Source organism: Crocuta crocuta, unplaced genomic scaffold (assembly GCF_008692635.1).
Source record: "Crocuta crocuta isolate KB4526 unplaced genomic scaffold, BGI_CrCroc_1.0 scaffold179, whole genome shotgun sequence".
Lineage (NCBI taxonomy): Eukaryota > Metazoa > Chordata > Mammalia > Carnivora > Hyaenidae > Crocuta > Crocuta crocuta.
The window spans coordinates 133,062-151,002 of record NW_027551568.1 but is presented as its reverse complement, the minus strand read 5'-3'; the positions used below and the strand labels follow the sequence as shown (position 1 = coordinate 151,002).

At 59.8% G+C, this 17,941-nt stretch overlaps 3 protein-coding genes and 1 long non-coding RNA gene across 8 annotated transcripts; 2 read left to right on the top strand and 2 right to left on the bottom strand.

The window, feature by feature from the left end:
- The first annotated feature begins 1,198 nt into the window (after positions 1 to 1,198).
- Positions 1,199 to 6,843, top strand: SLC49A3 (solute carrier family 49 member 3). Of its 3 annotated transcripts, none has more exons than XM_077750392.1 (9): positions 1,199 to 1,384; positions 1,568 to 1,781; positions 1,948 to 2,024; positions 2,993 to 3,130; positions 3,252 to 3,368; positions 4,115 to 4,267; positions 4,520 to 4,677; positions 4,904 to 5,013; positions 5,605 to 6,843. In XM_077750392.1, the coding sequence occupies exons 1-9, from the start codon at positions 1,214 to 1,216 to the stop codon at positions 5,805 to 5,807; spliced, it is 1,341 nt and encodes a 446-aa protein (XP_077606518.1). In that variant the 5' UTR covers positions 1,199 to 1,213; the 3' UTR covers positions 5,808 to 6,843. The 3 variants fall into 3 exon arrangements, with proteins under 3 accessions (XP_077606518.1, XP_077606519.1, XP_077606521.1); XM_077750393.1 differs by having other exon boundaries at positions 5,565 to 6,843; XM_077750395.1 differs by lacking the exon at positions 5,605 to 6,843 and having other exon boundaries at positions 4,837 to 4,997.
- MYL5 (myosin light chain 5) lies at positions 6,594 to 13,296 on the bottom strand. Of its 3 annotated transcripts, XR_013331666.1 has the most exons (8): positions 13,198 to 13,296; positions 9,313 to 9,420; positions 9,050 to 9,125; positions 8,174 to 8,278; positions 7,661 to 7,739; positions 7,255 to 7,384; positions 7,046 to 7,094; positions 6,736 to 6,754 (listed from the first exon to the last, which is right to left on the bottom strand). XR_013331666.1 is itself a non-coding variant. In XM_077750396.1 (7 exons), the coding sequence occupies exons 3-7, from the start codon at positions 9,111 to 9,113 to the stop codon at positions 6,653 to 6,655; spliced, it is 399 nt and encodes a 132-aa protein (XP_077606522.1). In that variant the 5' UTR covers positions 9,114 to 9,125; positions 9,313 to 9,420; positions 13,198 to 13,296; the 3' UTR covers positions 6,594 to 6,652. The 3 variants fall into 3 exon arrangements, 2 of the variants coding, with proteins under 2 accessions (XP_077606522.1, XP_077606523.1); XM_077750396.1 differs by lacking the exon at positions 7,255 to 7,384 and having other exon boundaries at positions 6,594 to 6,754; XM_077750397.1 differs by lacking the exons at positions 7,255 to 7,384; positions 13,198 to 13,296 and adding an exon at positions 12,990 to 13,120 and having other exon boundaries at positions 6,594 to 6,754.
- Positions 13,297 to 13,440: 144 nt separating this feature from the next.
- On the top strand, positions 13,441 to 14,952 carry ATP5ME (ATP synthase membrane subunit e). Its single transcript, XM_077750399.1, has 4 exons — positions 13,441 to 13,551; positions 13,718 to 13,772; positions 14,287 to 14,385; positions 14,869 to 14,952. Exons 1-4 carry the CDS (start codon positions 13,516 to 13,518, stop codon positions 14,892 to 14,894), a joined length of 216 nt encoding a protein of 71 aa, XP_077606525.1. The 5' UTR covers positions 13,441 to 13,515; the 3' UTR covers positions 14,895 to 14,952.
- A 1,308-nt stretch (positions 14,953 to 16,260) lies between these two features.
- LOC144220309 (uncharacterized) lies at positions 16,261 to 17,682 on the bottom strand. The gene is made up of 2 exons (XR_013331687.1): positions 17,530 to 17,682; positions 16,261 to 16,711 (listed from the first exon to the last, which is right to left on the bottom strand). It is a non-coding gene; the product is annotated as an uncharacterized LOC144220309 (long non-coding RNA).
- Positions 17,683 to 17,941: the final 259 nt, after the last annotated feature.

Below are 17,941 nucleotides of genomic sequence, written 5' to 3'. Positions count from 1 at the left end.
TCTGTTTTGCCCTTTAAAAAAAGGAAGAAAAAAAAAAAGGGAAGAAAAGGCAGCTGTTGCCCAAGTTCTCTGTCATGTGAGACTTTGTGGTTAGTGTCTGGGTCAGCAAGCCTGGATCTCACTGGCTTCACCGCGGAGGGTGTGGCCGCGGCGGCGCCTGCATTTCTGGGTCTCTCAGATTTGCAGTGATTGCGGACTTTACATTGTGGTGCCCTCGACTCGGGTCCCCCCCGGCCCGCCTCCCTTCTCCCACCTGCAGTAAGCCTTGGAGAGCCCCTCCTCCCCTCTTGACCCACCCATTCGGGGGTCTCCCCTCCCCTCCGCCAGGGAGGTCAGTGGTCTTCCCCACCGACCCAGTCGAACTGCTGTTTGCTGAAGGTCTGTGGAGTTGAGTCCCAGCACTTGACAGGACCTCAGGCTGGGAAGTGTCACCTGTCAGGGAGGGCCTCACCTCCCCAGCACCTGGGTCTCCTGTAGGACAGGTGGGCTGGCTTTGGTCAGGGCCACACACGGTCCAGGAGTTTTCCCCTGGGGCTCAGTCACTGAGTTTGCAGACAAAGCCAGAGAGAACTTTTGGGCCCCTTTCCGTCCCATTTCCCCTCCCCACCCCCCATTGAAACATCCCTTCTACTCTCCCTTCAATGGCTGCAGGCCCACCCTGCCTCCTACCCTTATCCTTCTGAGTGTTCACCACGGGCACTGAGTGTCCCCCGCGTGTGCGCCTCTGCCTAGCCAGTCTGGGCTGTCTATACATCTATGCGACTGTGGCACCAGGTCCACCGGCTCCCCTCATCCAGTCCCCCTCTTCTACCCTCCCAGGCTCCATGCTGTCCCGTGCCGGATCTAGGCCCCTTCATGCCCGCTCGCCACATAGAGCTCCTCTCCCCCTGCAGACATCTGCCTCTCACTGGCAGCCCTCTGGGCTTTCTCCTTAGAGGGTCAGTCTTGGTGGGGCTCACTGTTCTGCAGGCTCTGGCCGGATCTTCAGCCTCTGTCTGCCCCCCAGGACCGTGCCTGCGGGATGGTGCTGTTCTGCATCCTGGGCACACTGTCTGACACTCCCCCACCATGTGCTCCCGTGGCAGCGACTGGATGAAGGCACTGGCCCTTACCGGGCTGCCGGGCACTTTCCCTCCCTCAGGCTGGCTGGCTGAGCCTGGGACAGTGGGTGGCTGTGGTGTCTGTGGCACCCGCCCCACGGGCTGACGCCGGCATGTGTCCACAGCTGTGGCTCAGCTTCGCGCCCGTGGCCGACATGACTGCCCACCACTTCCTCCTCTCCACTGAGCAGATCAACTGGCTTTCACGAGTCTACCTCGTGGCATCCATCCCATCCGGCGTGGTGGCCATCTGGGTTCTGGATTCTGTTGGGCTCCGCTGGGCAGTGAGTCAGACCCCACACGAGGGGCAGCTCTTGAATGGGGCAGGTCCTTGAGGGAGGGCTCAAGAGCCATTGCTTCCTCTCTGGGGGTCTCCAGGCAGAGCCACTGGGGTGGCAGGACAGTGGTCGGGTGCTGGGAGGGGAGTCCGGGCTGGGCCAGGCAGCACTCCACCCCCATCCCTGCAGACCATCGTGTGTGCGTGGCTCAACTTTGCTGGGAGCGTGTTCAGAACCGTGCCCTTCATGATCGACGAAATCCAGGACCCATTTGCCTTCCTCATGGGTGGGCAGAGCCTCTGTGCCCTGGCCCAGACCCTGGTCATCTTCTCTCCAGCCAAGCTGGCTGCCCTGTGGTTCCCCGAGCACCAACGAGCCACGGCCAACATGATTGGCACCATGTGTGAGTGGCGGGGGTGAGGCTGATGGTGCTCCTCTCCTGCGGCCTAGTGAGAGGGACCCATCACCTCTGCGCTCCCAGCTCCTAGAGGGCAAAGGGCTCTGCCTGCGGGCTGGGGACCAGGCCTGGCTGTGGCTGAGCTGACATGCGTCTCCATCTGTGCATCCAGCGAATCCCCTGGGCATCCTGGTGGCCAACCTGCTTTCACCTGCCCTGGTGAGGAAGGAGGAGGACATCCCCATCATGGTGAGGGAGCTCATGAGGTACAGGCACACGTGTGTGCATTTGTGTGTGGCGTGTGTGTAGGCATGGGCTTGCACGTGCACACGTGTGTACGTGTGTTTATGTGGTATGTGTGCATGTGCAAGTGTGTTCACACCTGTCTGTGAGTATGCACCTGCCCCTCCCTGTGGCCACACCAGCAAGTGCACTTGGTGCACGTGGGATTTCTCCACTTGTACAAGTCCTCAGCACCTCATCAGGCACCGCTCTAGGGATGAGGGTGTTGGCTTCCTTGGTGGGGAGAGGCCTTTGGTGAGGTGAGAGGCTGGCTGCAGCAGGAGGAGGTGTGTATGGGGCTGGAGAGGGAGACAAGGCCCTGAGGTGGGTGCGAGGTGGAGGGGTAGGGCTGCAGCTAGAGGCCAGCGTGTCTGCTGAGCAAGGGGAGGGTGGAAGGGAGGGTCAGCCAGGTGGTAGGTGGTTGGCATTGATGGAAACCCAGGGGGTGTCTGAGCGGAGAGTGATTCAACCTGGCCCAGAGACTCGGGCAGCCAAAGTCGTGGTTGCAGTGTCCAGGCAGGGAGTGGGGACTTTGGTTGGGTGGGGCAGTGGGGGTAGCTCAGGCCAGGTTTGGAGAGGCAAGGGGCTTCCGGCTCTACCGCCCGGTAAGTGTTGGGGCCATTCGCAAAGGCAGGAAGGAAGGTTCAGTTGGCAGGTGGATGGGGTGAGTCGGGGGCCCTGGCAGAGGGCTGGGCTAAGGTTGTCACTGTGGGAGTCCTCGTTGGATGATATTTTGGAAGCCGGGGTTCCCGATGAAGCAACGCAGAGCAGGCCCCGAGGCTTGCCCTTGTCTGCCTAGGGATGGCGGGTGGGGGTGGCTGGCAAGGGAGGCAGTTTGCCATCTGTGTTTGCGAGGGCCTGTGCATGCACACACACTCATGTGCACGCAGACACACACGCACACGCACACACACTCATGTGCACCCTTTCCCCAGCTGGGCGTCTATATCATCCCTGCCGGCATCACCTGCCTGCTGGCCACCGGCTGCCTCTTGGAGAGCGTGCCCCCCACCCCGCCCTCTGCTAGGGCCGCCCACTCCACCTCAGAGAAGTTCCTGGCTGGGCTGAAGCTGGTCAGTGCCGGGGATCCAGGGCTGGGGTCACCTGGGGTGGGGAGGCGGCCGGGGCGGGGAGGGGGTCAGGACAGGCCTCTGTGTGCCCTGCTGCTGTGCTGAGCGGCGCCTTCTCCCCCAGCTCTCGCGTAACAGAGCCTATGCCGTCCTGGCCGTGTGTTTCGGGGGCGGCATCGGCATCTTCTCCAGCTTCTCGGCCCTCCTGGAGCAGGTGCTCTGTGTGAAGGGCTACTCCAACGTGAGTGCTGGCCCCACCCTGCCCCTGCCTCTGCTCAGGGATGGGGCTTGGCGGCCAGTACTGCTACCCTGCCTGGCTGCCTCTGCCTCTGTCAAGTGGCCCAAGACCTCCCCAAGCACTGCGTTTCCAGACCTGGACAGGGTGACCTCCTGTTGTGGGTGGTATCGGGGTGCTGTGTGTGAAAAGTTGTGTCAGGTGCCAAATACAGTCTGATGATGAAGCGGTGGCCCTGGGGAGGGGGTGGTGGTAGTGCCCAAGTGGTACTGGGATTCTGCATGTGCTTTTCACTGTCTTTCCCAGTGTCCCACCCCGATGACTTCAACCCTGCAGGTCTCCAGGGAAGGGTCCTCCTCTGATATCTGGAGATTGGCAAGGCCTCGCTCTGCTCATAGCATCTCTGGCCATGCCCTCTCCCATCTGGCATCGGCCCTGGGTGTGGGATTCAGGCCTGGCACATTCCCAACTCATGACGGGCATGTGGACACTGAATGGTGTCTACAGCAACCAGGCCCTTTCCTTTAGCAATTGTTGGGTTCCCGGGGTGGGGTGACACAGGAAAGAGGCACCTGCAGCCGAGGACACGCTGCCCCTCACTCATAGCTAACGGTGCAGCAGTGCTTGCCACATCACCCTGCCGTGGGCTTCTTGGTGATGGTGTGTGTCTTGAAGGTGAGTGCCTCCTCCTGAGGCCCCGGTGTCACTGTGCCCCAATGATGGGGTGCCCCCGACCTCCTCTCCCCCTCCAGGAATTTACAGGCCTTTGCGGGGCTCTCTTCATTGTGTTTGGGGTCCTGGGAGCACTGGCTCTCAGCCTGTATGTGGACCGAACCAAGCACTTCACTGAAGCTGTCAAGATTGGCTTCTGTCTCACCTCCATGGTCTGCGTGGCGTTTGCCCTGGTGAGAGCACCCCCCCTTGAACCACGACCACAGGGCTGGGAGTGGGATGCGCTGGGGCGGGGCAGCGGGCAACCGTGTCAAAGCAGAGCTTCAGACCTTCTGCCCACTGGAGTGGTTTCTGGGGGGGAGGGGCTCCCTGGTCCCCTGCTCAGCTCAGACGGTGCTGGTGTAGGGCCTGGCTGGGTCTGGGTGTCCAGAGCTGTGTCACTCTGACGGCTGGCCCCGTCCCTCTGTGTGGCTCACTGCCTGCAGGTGTCTCAGCTGCAGGGACAGACCCTCGCGCTGGCCGCCATCTGCTCACTGCTCGGGCTCTTTGGCCTCTCGGTGGCACCCGTTGCCATGGAGCTGGCAGTTGAGTGCTCCTTCCCCGTGGGTGAGGGTGCGGCTGCGGGCCTGATCTTCGTGCTGGGGTGAGTGTCTGCCCCTCTACCACTTCCCTGGGGACCCCAGAGACCCTCCCCTCACCCCACTCCAGGCTCCACAGTGGGTCACCTGCATGTTCTGAGCTGTGGGCAGTCCTAGGCTGGCTGCTGGGGTCCACACTGACCAGAACAGCACACTGCCCTCAGAATGACCACTGGCACTGTGAGCAGTGAACAGTGCCTGGGGCAGGCTGAAGGCCTCGTGGCTGTGTAGGCAGGCCGAGGGCGTGCTCGTCATGGTGCTGCTGACTGCCCTGACCGTGCGTCGTGCAGAGCCATCCGTCTCCACCTGCCAGGATGGCCAGGGCCCGCTGGACTGGAAGGGTGAGTGCCCCAGCCTGCGCGGGACCTCGGGGCCTGGGCTCTCCAACTCCAGCCCTGGAGACTCCCTTCCAGGGGCCCTTTTCTCTTGGCACCTTTCACTCTCCTTGGCACGTGCAGGGCACCCACAGGGCAGGGGTGGAGTAGAGTCAGAGGGCAACAAGGCTGACCTTTCCCCTCCAAGGCTTAGTATGGTGGGAGCAGCCCTGAGGCCGTGATGAAAGCTCAGCTTTTAAACCCATGTAAGTTGTTTAAAAATGAGATCAGGGAAAGTGAGAGCGAGGCAGAGAGAGGAAGGACAGAGAGACAAGGGTGAGGATGGCTGCATCCAGGGACCCCGTGCTGGTGACCTTGGATCCCAGCACACCTGGGTCTGTGAACACGCCCTCAGGGCCTGTTGGATGCTGGGACACATCTGTTTCCAGGTCACTCTTTGGTCATGGCTAGTGGGGTCAGCTGGGGCTCTGCCAGCCGTGTGGCTACTCTGGGTCCTGTGTGGGGAGCCCTGGCTGCTTGGACGAGCCTCAGAATGAAGCTGGGCTGTGTCTCCCCAGTGTCCATGCTGCTGATGGCTGGCCTCTGCACCCTCTTCAGCTGCTTTTTGGTGCTCTTCTTCCACACCCCGTACCGGCGCCTGCAGGCTGAGGCCAGCGCGAACTACTCCATCCAGGAGGACGTGTCCCCTGCACCTGGAGACTGTGAACCCCACCCGGCACCCACCCCCTGAGGCTCTACCTCGGCACCCGCACGATCTCCAGCACTGGTGCTGTAGGAAGCTCAGGGCAACTCATTCCTAGAGCTGTTCTCCTGGCCCCACCTTCTGGTTCCTGGGAGCCCTGAACCCCTGGAACCCTCAGGACTTTCAGAGATGTCACAAGGGTCCCTGCCGAGGACTGGAAGCCAAGAGAGCAGTTACTGCATCAAGGAGTGGTTCTAGAGACATGAAGGGGAGGCCAGGAGAGGCAGACTTTGGTCACAGGGTGACATCTTCCTGCAGGTGCTGGAGGGACTTGGGGCAAGGCAGGATGGCCCAGAAGAGACCCTGTGGCCGTAGCAAGAGCTGTTGGTGCTGTATGACGAGCAGATGCCCCGTGGCCAGGCTGGACCCAGGGGGGCTGGTGCTGGAGCAGTGAATGGGGTGTGGACCTGGCATGAGAGACAAGAGCTAGGGGGATGGATCGGGGGTCCTGAGGGCCCCTAGCACGACTGAGTCTGGAGTGGACAGTTGTGAGAACGGCTGTCCTTGAGGAATCCCACCCGTACCTTTACTCACCTCTGCCGACCACTGAGTGGCCTGGCCCCCAGCACGAGTGCTAACACAGTGGGTGGGGCCAGGCTGGGCCGGGAGCGGGACGCAGACGCAGGGCCCCACAGGCAGCCCGCTCCCTCCCCCAGCAGACCCTTCCCCTCCAGACTCTCCTGGTCCCAAGCAAACACTCCCACCCACAGTGCACCCTCCCCACTCTCTCCCCCGCAAGGCAGACGCTTCCCCCACCCTCCTGGCAGAAGCTCCCCGCCTGCAGACTCTCCCACCCCCAGGTGGGACACCTCCTCCTCTCCCTCTGCAGACACGGGCAGGCAGCTGTGTGGGTTCGTGTTTATTGAACTGGCTGCAGCCCAGGTGGGGATGGGGGGATGCCCTTCACTCCTCCTTCTCCTCCCCGTGGGTGAGCACGTAGCTCAGCGCCTTGTAGTCCAGGTTGCCTGCAGCGTCGATGTTGGCAAACTGGAACATCTGGTCGACCTGCAAACCAGTATGGTGTGGGGGACAGTCAGGCCAGGGAGGAGCGGGCGGAGCAGAGTGGTCCAGTGAATTACAGGCACTGAACTCCAGCCAGCTCCCGGTGTTGTGTTTGCTTGTGGGGGTGGGGGACACACTGCAGAGCTACGGGTGGGCCAGGGCCCACCCTGATGGTGCAGCTTCTGGAGGCCCAGGACACCCCTTCCCCACCCCAGCTGGAGCCCAGAGGCTCGTACTTGGGCTGCACAGAGGGCCGTGGGGGAGAGGGTGGGGCGGGAGCAGAGTGGGCCCTACCTCCTCAGCCGTCATCTTGTCTGCCTGGGACATCAACAGCCGCTTGATGCTGAGGACAAGGAGGGAGAAACCGAAAGAGGCTGTTCTGAAGAAAGGGATTGGCTCTAGAAGAACTGGAGGGCTGGCCCCAGGGGAGTCCTGTGACCTGACTCTTCCGTGGTGGGATGCCCCAGGGGCGGTACGCTCACCCTTCAATCCCACCCACTCACACTGCAGGTGCGTTTGGGAAGCTGGCTCTAGGGTGAGTCCTCGGCACCAGGGAGTGGTCGATGGGGAGTCGTTCCGGACTCACACACTCGGGTCACGACCCCTGGCTGTGGTCCATCTGCTGGGAGTACACTGAGGAGGATTAGAGGCAAGTGCCTGGCACACCAAACGTGCCCACTCCCAGTGCTTGGCTGGTGTAGCCCTAAAAGGGAGTTAAAGACCCAGTAATGGTACAAGTGGAGGTGACCAGCTGGGTCACTGGGTGCCCCAGCCTTGGTGTGGGCAGGACTGGCTTTGCTGAGGGACCCAGTGTCTTGAGGCAGGCAGTCCAACGCCTGGAACCGGGGGTGGGTTGGGGGGCTTGGCGCCGCTCAGTGGAGATGCGCAGGCGTTTGTGGCCACACTCACTAGTCCTTGTTGATTCTGCCTTTGCCATCGGGATCCAGCATCTTGAAGGCATTTAGGATGGTCTCCTCGGCATCCGTCCCTGCCCACAAAAGGCCTTGAACCATGAGCGTTCAGGGCCTCAGTCCAGCTCCGGGGCATCCCAGGGCTCATCCCACCCCCAGCTCCCAAGCACCTGGGAGACCCTGCAGCTCCCACCCAGAGGGCACTACTCCAGGTTCCCTGGAGTTCTCCCCAGGCCCAGAGGTGGAGAGAGTGCTCGGCCAGTGAGGGACAGAGGCTATCACCAGTAAGTAGGCAGACGGGAGGTAGGGTGAGTTGTGTGACCCACAGATGTGGGCACCAGAATGCCAGGCTTTCAACAAATTGGAAAATTTGGATTTTTGTGTGAAATGCCTGGACTTCTAAGTGTTAGGAGCCAACAAAACATGGATTGCTTTGGCAGACCGGCCTGGAGGCTGCCCCTGACCAGGGAGAAGCCTGGCTCCATGGTACTCCCCACCCCATGGTTCTCACCCATCAGCTTCGCCCCAAACATGTTCAGGAACATGGTGAAGTTGATGGGCCCCGAGGCCTCCTTGAGCATGGCGTCCAGCTCATCATCCTTGACATTGGTTTTGCCTGTCACCAATACAAGACAGGGGTCACTGGGTAGGAATGTCACACTCACCCCGGATGTCCTTGCTGTTGATGTGTCTGCTTTCCCCACTGGCCTCCCATATCCATCATTCTCCAGGTGACCCCAGAATAAAGTTGGGGAGACCAGAAGGAGTGCAGTGGGGGGGACACTTGGCCCAAGTGTGGTGGGGGCACATGTTCTGCACATCAGCAGATCCCCAAACCCTGAGCCCTGGGGAGATGACTGCTGAGGAGGAAGAGGCCATGCGTGGGGTCCAGGGAGACTGATCTGCTTACCTGGGTGTCAGGGGGCCCAGAGGAAAGAAACTTACCTGTCCTCCCCTGGGACTGACTCAGGCTGAGAACATGCCCCCAGATGGGAAGTCAAGGGAGAAAGGGCCAGCCTTTGGCTCTTCAGAGGAGCGTAAGTTGGCCTCCACGTCCTCTCCCAGGTCTGTTTCTGGGCCTCCTTAGCATGCCTGGGGGCAGGGGGGCAAGCCTCCCCATGCAGTGGTGTCCCTCTGGGGGGTCAGCCTTCCCCTGGAGCTTTGGTCCCAGCCCCCATCCACGATGCCTATGCTTGGTCATCTAGTGATGCCCTGACCTAACCGGAGAGGGGTTTCTCCCCCGGGGGAGACCTGGCCCACCTCCTCACGGCCCATGGGACGTGGGATGTCAGGTCAGGCTGTAAGGCCCATGTGTAGAGCAGGGCTCTCCAGGACTGGAGGACATTCTGAGGTGGGTTGTGGCGGGGTTCTGCCCCATGGCACATACCCAGGGAGGCATAGGTGTCCTTCAGATCCTCCTTGTCAATGAAGCCATCTCGGTTCTGATCCATTAGTGTGAATGCCTGAAACCAAGGCCAGGGTCACTAGGTCGCCAGGCCAGCCTCGCTGTGTTAGGACAGGCACCTACTCTCATTGGCTCTGGAGTGAGGCTCACATAGGGTCTTTGGGTCACCTGCATTACAAATCCCAGGGGGCCCCCAGTCAGGAGCTTCTGGGGAGAGGGGACCTGGGTCAAGAGCAAAGCCTCACCTCCTTGAACTCCTGGATCTGGGTCTGCTCAAAGTTGGAAAAGACATTGGATGATGCTCTCTGGGCCCGAAGGCCCCCTCCTTCTTTCTTCTTGGTCTTCCTGCTGGCCTAATGTGAGAACAGCAAGGCTGAAGGTCATCCAGGCTGGCATTTTGGAAGATAATGCAGAGAACACACGGACTATAGCACTAAGGGCTCCAGGGGGACCCCAAGCCTGGGTCCCTGGGCTGAGGTGGCTGCTGGCGCTTGCTGTGGATGTGAGGAGCCTTGACAAGGCCCTGACAGCACAGCACCCCAGGCTTGTCTTGAACTTTGCCCTGCTCAGTCTGCCATCCAGCCAGGAGCCAGCTGGGCCTGAATATTCAAGGAGCAGAGGAATTGTGTAGGTGGCCAGCAGGTGGGTGGACCTGCTCTAGGGTTCCTACCAGTGCGAAGGCCAGGGCCCTCCATCTCTCAGCCTCAGACTGTCATTGAGATGGCCATGGAGCACAGATTTCCTCCCCACTCCACACACCTTCACACAGCTAAACAAAACTCAATTTGTGTGCACGTGTGCTCATGCAGGTGACACAAGTGTACATAGTTAGAGACACACTGTGCACAAACACATGCACACTCACACTCGCTCCTGCCCCAGTGGCCTGCAGGCCACACTCACCATGCCTAGGTCTGCCTGATGTGATGGTCTGTGCCCTCCCTGCCCAGGTCGCCTGTCTTAAGCTCCTACCCAGTCCCCCAGGACAGCTCGGACTCCTGCTGCCGCTCCCTACAAGGGCAGGCCCAGGGCCACCCTGGGGACTGGACAACTGCAGAGTGAGCTTTGGCAGCTGGCGGGTGACTCAGATGCCCATCCTCCTCTGCCCAGCAGGGCCCCCAGGCTTCCAGGCACCTCCTCACTTCCCCTCACCCAGAAGCCTTTGCTCTGTTTTCTGTATATCACCAGGGCCATGTACATGCGGACCAAAGACCCGGGAGCTGTAGGAGCTAGAGGAAGGAGCACCTTGCACAAAGTTCCTGTGAGTGGCCTTGGGGGCTGGTCACCAAGCATTCCTTGAACATGTTGTGTGCACCCTCAACTCTCTGCCTCGGTGGCAGAAAAGATCCAGGGCCCCATTCTCGTGGCAGGGAACTCCTTGCCTGGGACACAGTGGGGATAACATTTCTGGGACAAAGGGCCATCCAGATAGGCTGGGCCCTGGGCCAGCACTCAGGCAGCTTTCCCCACTACATTGTGGCCCAGCAGGCAGGGTCTGGGGAGGGCACCTGGCCCAGGTGCCTGTGAATGGTGCCAGATATGAGAGGTCACCACGGAGTCAGGGGCTGGGTGTCCTGGTCCTGGGTTGAGGGAGTGTAGGTTAGGCATAGGGAGGAGGGGGGGTCTGTAGCCTGAGCAGGAGGAGGGAGCTTGGCGGCAGAATGAAGTGGGCAGGCAGGTTCTGCAGTTTCACACCTGCAGATCAAGCCCCTGGAGCCCCTTGAGCCTGCACCTGGTAGGGAAGCATCAGCTGCAGCCAGTCCGCAGGTGCGCCCGGGAACCGCGTCACATGGGAACCACTACAGAGTGCCACTGTAGCAGGGGTCCTGCCCCCTGGGGCACACACCTTCTGTCACGTGACACCCCTGAGGTGGTCCCAGGGTCTGCACGGCGTATGAGACAACAGACACCCTGAAGAACCTGGGGAGGCATGACATGCCTGGGGGGACTTGGGGGCCCCCTGGGGTTCCACCTGGAGGACTTCCAGAGGGACCACCTGTGCCTAATGTGGGAGACCCAGGCAGGGCTGCTCTCTCAGCTGGGCAGGGTCTGACCCTGATGCCTGGGGAGACCCTAGAAGGGCTGCAGGAGTGGGCACCACCACAGCGAGAAGGCACGGCACGTAGGGTCTGTGCTCAGAGGCCCCTGACGTGGGGAAGGCCAGACGACACCCGCAGAGCCTCTGGGGAGGCTTCCTGGGCTGGCAGCACTAAAGATAGCCGTGGAGCCTGGCTCCTGGGAGAATATCGGGATTCAACATGGACAGCTGGCCCTGACAGGTGCAGGGGCACCAGCAGGCGGTCCCAGTGTTCTGAGCCTGGTGGGAGCCCCCTCGGCCTTCAGGAAGGGCCCTGGGCCAAAGCCAGTCCCCTTCAGCTTTAGGGGTCTTCTCTGGGAAGCCACATGCATAGGGGCACGTGTGCCTGTGTGTGCCCTCCACTGGCCCCTCCCTGTCTCCCCCGCCCCCCTGGAAGCTACTGGTATGTGGTCCCTATCAGCACTCTGGCCTCATCTTCAGCCCAAGAGACATTTATTTTTGATTCTGGAAGCAGGAGTTGCTGAGGAGTCCTGTTTATTTTAAATCCAGGGAAGGGAAAACACTCTTGTCACCTGAGGTCGTCTGCCTAGCTGCTCAAGGGGGCAGGGGTGTGCACTCAGCATTGCCACATAGCATGTTGGTGAGAAAGGTTTGTTTTGTGCCTTGTGGGGTCAACATGTGCTTACCGTCTCTTCAGGGAGCAACGAGGGGGCTTGGGAAGGCCTTCCCCCCTCCCCAGGCCTGGCAGAAGCACCAGTGGAGGCATCAGGCAGTGGTCTCAGAGTCCTTAGAAAAGAGCCTGGTGACCCCATAGGATGGGCCTCCTTATTCCCACCCCCAGCCCAGGAAACAGCACAGGTGATTTTCCAGTTTCTCAGCTGGAGTCCCAGAGCCAGGACTCCAGAGAAGCAGGCTCTGCTCAGGGTCCCAGAGGCAGCTAGAAAGGTCTCCCTCTATGCAGACTTACTGAGCACCTGCTTTGTGCCCTGGAGTTTTAGCCTCTGCATTCCATTCTCTTTAGATTTATAGTTAAGCTGTCTTTGGAAACAGAAGGGTTTTGAAGAATAAGCAAAACTGGGCTCCCTCCGGTATATTGGGAGCCCTACTGAGTCCCAAGCTCTGGTTCTCAGGGAGCTTCTGCCTGGATCTGTGCTGGGCCCAAGGGGGTGAGTGGTCCACCTGCCAGCCCCTGCCCCCACCTGGTTGCCCTGGGAACCATGTATCAGCACAGCCAGCACAGTTGGGAGGCTGTCTGGCCACCACTATCCCATCTTTGGGCCGTCTCTTTGCACAGCTGCCGCTGACCTGTCATGCCTTCACCAGGGCTAATCGCAGAAGTGGGAGAGACCGGCTACTCTGAGGGGGACAGAGTAACTGTCAGGTTTACCCCCTGCCCCGTCCCACCATGATTAGCAGAAGTGGGAGAATGGGGCCCATCTGGGAGTTCTGTGGTCCCAGAGGCCCTGATTGAAGTGGATCTTGGATCTTGGAGCTGCAGGGTCCAGAGGGCAGCAGTCAGGGAGATCTGCTAGCTCCTAGGGAGACCCCAGACCACACCCCCTTCCCCCTCCGTGCTGGAGAAGCTCCTGCAGTGGTGAGGACCCGCTGGTCTGCGGGCTAGGATGTCTGGGGACTTGGAGTAGGGGAGGCTGGAAAGGGCTCCCAAGGCAGTGCCGTCCCAGCGGGGGGTTCTGAGGCCATCACAATCGGCCTAGCCTGAGTCACGAGTGGTGCAGCCCCCACCCCCCAGACTGGACGGGGAGCCTGGGGGCCAGGGGGCCTGCACTCAGATCACACTTAGGATCTAGACGTGGTATTCCCTGTACAAAACCTTGAACCCCTTTCTGGGCCAAGGTCCCCTCCCAGTCGGTCCTTGAGGCTGACCTGGGGCGGCCATGGGCCTGGCCAGGCCTGGGAGTGGCTGCAGGCCGCGCTCCAGCCGCCCGGCGGGGGTGGCGGCGGGCTCCTTCCCCGACTTTCCAGGCCTTGATGGGAGCCCTGGCAAAGCAGGGGGATACAGTGCAATCTACTTCACACTTTGTCCATTATATTTGGACATATAATGGGCGGGCTCGACTGATGCTCAACCTGCCTGAAAACGTCAGGGCCCGCAGGAGACGCGGTGGGAGGCCGGCGCCTCACGTCCAGGGCGAAACCGTCCGCGCCGCCCAGAACCCGCGTCCTTCCGCGGTCGCGCATGCGCCACTGGTCGCGAGAGCGCGCCCGGTGAAGTCCCCGTCCCGAGCGGACACACGCCGTTCCACCTCCGTCCGCCGGGGGGCGCAGCGGCGCTCTTGTTCGAGGCCAACGGCGCATGCGCTCTCCCTGGTACGCTTTTACGTCTCCGCGGCTTTCCGAGCCCTTGCGGCGTCCTCCTGATTGTGCTTCCGGCGTGAAGGTTACCGACAAGATGGTGCCGCCGGTGCAGGTCTCTCCGCTCATCAAGGTGACCAGGTTTTGCGGCCGTCGCCGCGTGCTCGGCTCCGGGTGGGCTCCGCGTGCGCGACCCTTGGGAACCCTGGACACGNGACTGTCTTCCCTGGCCCTCCGACCCCGCGGGCTGGGACCCCCACCGGACCCTGACCCCGCCTCCGACGGCCCTTTCCCCGCAGCTCGGCCGCTACTCCGCCCTGTTCCTCGGCGTGGCCTACGGAGCCAAGCGCTACAGTGAGTGACCGCGGGCGGCAGAGGCGGCACTGGGGCTCCCCAGAGCCTGTTGGGGCTCCCCAGGGTTTACGGAACCCCGGAGAAGGGGGGCAGGGTGGGAGGCGCCAGACCCAGAAGCCCGAGCGGACGCGGCAGGTGTGTCGTGGACTTGGGATTAGCTCGAGCGGTCGGGACCCACAGTGCATCCTGATGCAGGGCAGCCCCCGGGGTCAGGAAGACGGTCATTCTAGTTGGAAGCTGTGGCGCCAGGTGGTGGCGGTGGAGTGCTGCGGTCTGACGGGGGGCAGCGTCTGGCGGCGCAAGCGACGGGGCGAAGTCCGGGCCGCGCGGTGGTGGGACCGGGCAGCCGCCCGCTGCCGAGCGGGGTCCGGCAGGCCTTGCACATCGAAGGGCGGGAGTGGAAACCCGCGGCATCTGGCGTCCACAGCGCACCTGACGAGACCGCATCCCTTTCGTGCAGTGTTTCGCGAGGAAATTGAAAGTACCTCCCCACCTTCCTGCTTTCCTTCCACAGGCTACCTGAAGCCTCGGGCAGAAGAGGAGAGGAGGGTGGCAGCTGAGGAGAAGCAGAAGCAGGATGAACGGAAGCGGATTGAGAGAGAACTGGCAGAAGGTACTCGAGTTACCGCATCGTGCAGATTTGTCCTCCGACCCGATTTTAGAAACATCTGGGTGCTGCTTCAAGTGAGCCCCACTGCAAAGGGGAGAAGCTCCCTCTTTTTATCCAGCGCTGGCCCCGTGGGTCCTCTGGCGGGCGGGGGGCAGGTGGAGCAGTCATGGATGATGACACCCCTGCCTTTGGTGAGGCTCAGTCCCCGGCCCGAGAGGTTAGTTGTCTGGGGATGTGAATTGGCGGTGCCACCTCAGAGGGGCCCACGGGACTGGCACCAGGCACACTCATCCCGCTGACTGCTGTGGCAGGTTCCAGTCAGGACGTGCGGGGACCAGGAAGAGCGAGGACAAGGCTTTAAGCAGAGCATGGTCGGGCTCCACTGTAACTAGATACTGGACGGTGCTGAGCACTGAAAGTCTGAGACGGTCTTTTTGGATTGCCCGAGCGTGTAGTAACACGTCTGTTTTCCTTTGTACCTTTTAGCCCAAGATGACAGCATACTAAAGTGAGCCCGCCTCTCTCTGGAGCAGTGTGGATGAATAAAGTTTTCCGTGTTGTGTGATGCTCTCCTGGACTGTCCCCGGTTGTCTCATTTCTGGACTTGAGCTCAGTACTTGCACTCCGTCCTCAGTATATGTGCGGTGGGAGTGGGGATGGGGATGGGGTTTCAGAAGAACTGGCCAGCCATCGCAGACCCAGGATGTGTGCACAAATGAGCAGGGAACACCGAAATGCCTCTACTTGTTCTGTGGGGTATCTGGGTGGGGAGCCCCAAAGGGAGCAGTTTATGGTAGAGACACAGCCAGCTTGTGTGCTGTGGGTGCTGCTTGGTCGTTACTAAGCCCTAGCCCAGACGGTTGGGTGGGCCGTGCCAAGTGTCAGGATGGGACCTTGATCTCCAACCTGCTGTCAAGAGCCCTTCCCTCGACCCTAAGAAAGGCACGTGGCCTTCCGAGGACCTGACTGGGGTGCTGCACAAGCTCTTTATCAGGCTTGGACTCTTGCTGAGCTGACAGCTGGGTCCTGCCCCTCCTGGCTGTGCCTTCCAGCCTCTGAGGCTTGTTATTGGATTGCTGTTATTTCCCAACCAAAGGCCTTCAGCACAGTTCCCTAGGCTCTGAGCCCAAATTTCATTGGTAAAACGAATCCATTTGCAAATGTGAGGAGAAAATGAGAAGCAAGCCTATAAACACTTAAAGCCATGGTTTTAGTTAAGGTGAGGTTTCAGGGAGCCCACCTCAGTTCCTCCTGAGTTTGGTGCTGAGTCCCTCTGGAGGAGCACCTGGCCCTATTCACGGGCTGTCACCAGGTGTCACTGCTGAGATGGAAACTATCTCCATCCTGTGACTGGATGGCCTGGGGGTGCTCCCCACTCTCTCCCTACCCACCCCATGAGCTCTCAAGCTCTAGGAGAGGCCTTGGGTGGCATCTGAATTGGCCTTCCCGCAACCAATCTCAAGCTGCTGCTGAGAGGAGTTTATTGTGGGGTTAAGTGTCTAGTGTCCGGGGAACAAATGCTCTCAAGTTCACATTATAAGGACTTCAAGTTAAAAGTCCTTAATTTCTACTCAATAGTCAGGACCTGTTTCAAATGGGAGTAGTGTTCTGTTTGAGTGTGGCTCTGCCAATTCATAAATGTCAGGAGAACCCTCACTTGTACAGGACTTGGGCAGACCCTAGGCCTGGCAGTGTGCCCGCTGGCCTCAGGGTCTGTCAGTGCACCTCTGTAGAGGGCTGTTACATGCATTTATGCACAGGTCACTTGTGTCTGATCACTGCCTCACTCATGGCCGTGAGCTTTCTGACAGAATTTTCCAACAGGTCATACGTGATGTGCCCTCCACCATGATTTCTGCTGAATTAAAACAAGGGTAGTGTGTTTTGTTTTTATTGTATTCTGAATTTCTGGTCCTATTTTTCCTTAAGCCAGATAGGCAATAGCATCTACGTATCTTATTTACCCATATATACAGAAATGTGCAGAATGTTCTCACCCAATGCTTTCAGACACAATTCACAGACCATTTCCAAAGATCTCTGTGGTATTGCTATGTACCCAAAAGATGGATGAGTGTAAGGTAGGCTAAAGTGTTTAAATTATTCATAGTTGATTTTCATTTATAAAAACACAAGCCTTAAAAAAAATTCAAAATATCCAAAATTGTCTTCAGTCACTTCGTTGGGATTCCCAACGAAGAGGGATGGTTAGAGGTGGAGTCCCAGTGGGTGTGTGGGATGAGAGTGGTCAGAACACACTGAGCAGCTCACAGGATGCAGCAGGTTGAAGACTTGGGTGCGGGGCCGCCATTGCAAATCTCGGTGCCCCCTGCGGGAGAAAACAAGGTGGCAAGTGAGAAGTGTGTGCACTGGCCCGCTCCTTCCCTTCTGCCCCGTGTCCTCTACTGGCCCCGCAGGAGGAAGGGCAGAGCGTGGGACCTGAGGTCAGCCTAAGCCGATTAGCCTAGCCAGGGCTCAGCCTTTCTTTTCTTAGCGCTTGTGACACTTTCAGTTCTGGGCCCCCCAACCCTGAAACAGTCTTGTTTACATTGGTCCCCCCACCCCCCCAGGACAGGAAATAGCAGCAAAAGTTCCAGAGCTGAGGTGGCCAAGCACAGGCAAAGAGCAAGGTGATCTCAGGAATTCCATCTTGGGGGGTGTTGCGGACTCGATGAAGCCACGCCCCCACGTAGGGTGAACAGGTAAACATTCTGACTTCGCACTGGGAAGGGTGCCATGCACACTTGACTCTTAGCTCACTTATTTTTTTAAGGTCTTCTGTTTTGTTTCTGAGGGTAGCATGGAGGTGTCGGTAGATTTCCTGAGTTAATTAGGGAACTGCTCCCTGATAGTGGAAGAAAGACCTATTGAGAGTTCACGATGTTTGGGGGGATTTCCTCCACTTTACAAAAGAAGTAACATTCAGTCACTTCATGAGGGAGAGAGTTCCTGGCCAGACACAGGAGGAGACCTTCCAGGCTGGGGCCTCAGCAGGGCGGACCTGAGGGAAGGCGGCCTCTGCCGCGAGGAACCAGGGCGCCGGCCACAGCGCTGACCCTGCCTTTTCCTGAGACTCGACTCGTCTAACCCTTCTCTTCACACACTTCAACGTGGGGACGAAACAAGTACCCGCCCCGCAGCCCAGACCTTTCTTGGCTGTTGTCCTCTCCTCCTGTTGCTGCTTCTCCTCCTCCAGGGCCTTCACTTTGGCCTCATGCTCGTCAGCCAGAGCCTTCCACTCCTTCCTGTTGTTCTGTAGTCGGTCAAACATGGGCAGGATCTCCTCATGGAAACGGGAAAACTCCTGGACAGGGAATCAAGAAGTTGGACCACACCTCCTGACCGTTCCCGGGCCGCTGGGGCAGGTGGTTTCCCCACGGCTCGGCCCTTGCTGGTGCCAGCCTGTCCCCGCCCCCCACGCCAGCTTGCCTCACTCCCCCAAGAGGAGAACCTGGGAGGTGGCCTGGCTGCCACTGAGAGGCCACTTTCCCAGCAAAGCCTTGGGAAGGGGAAGATAGGAGGGGGAGATGTGGGGTATGAATGTTTATGGCACAGGTGA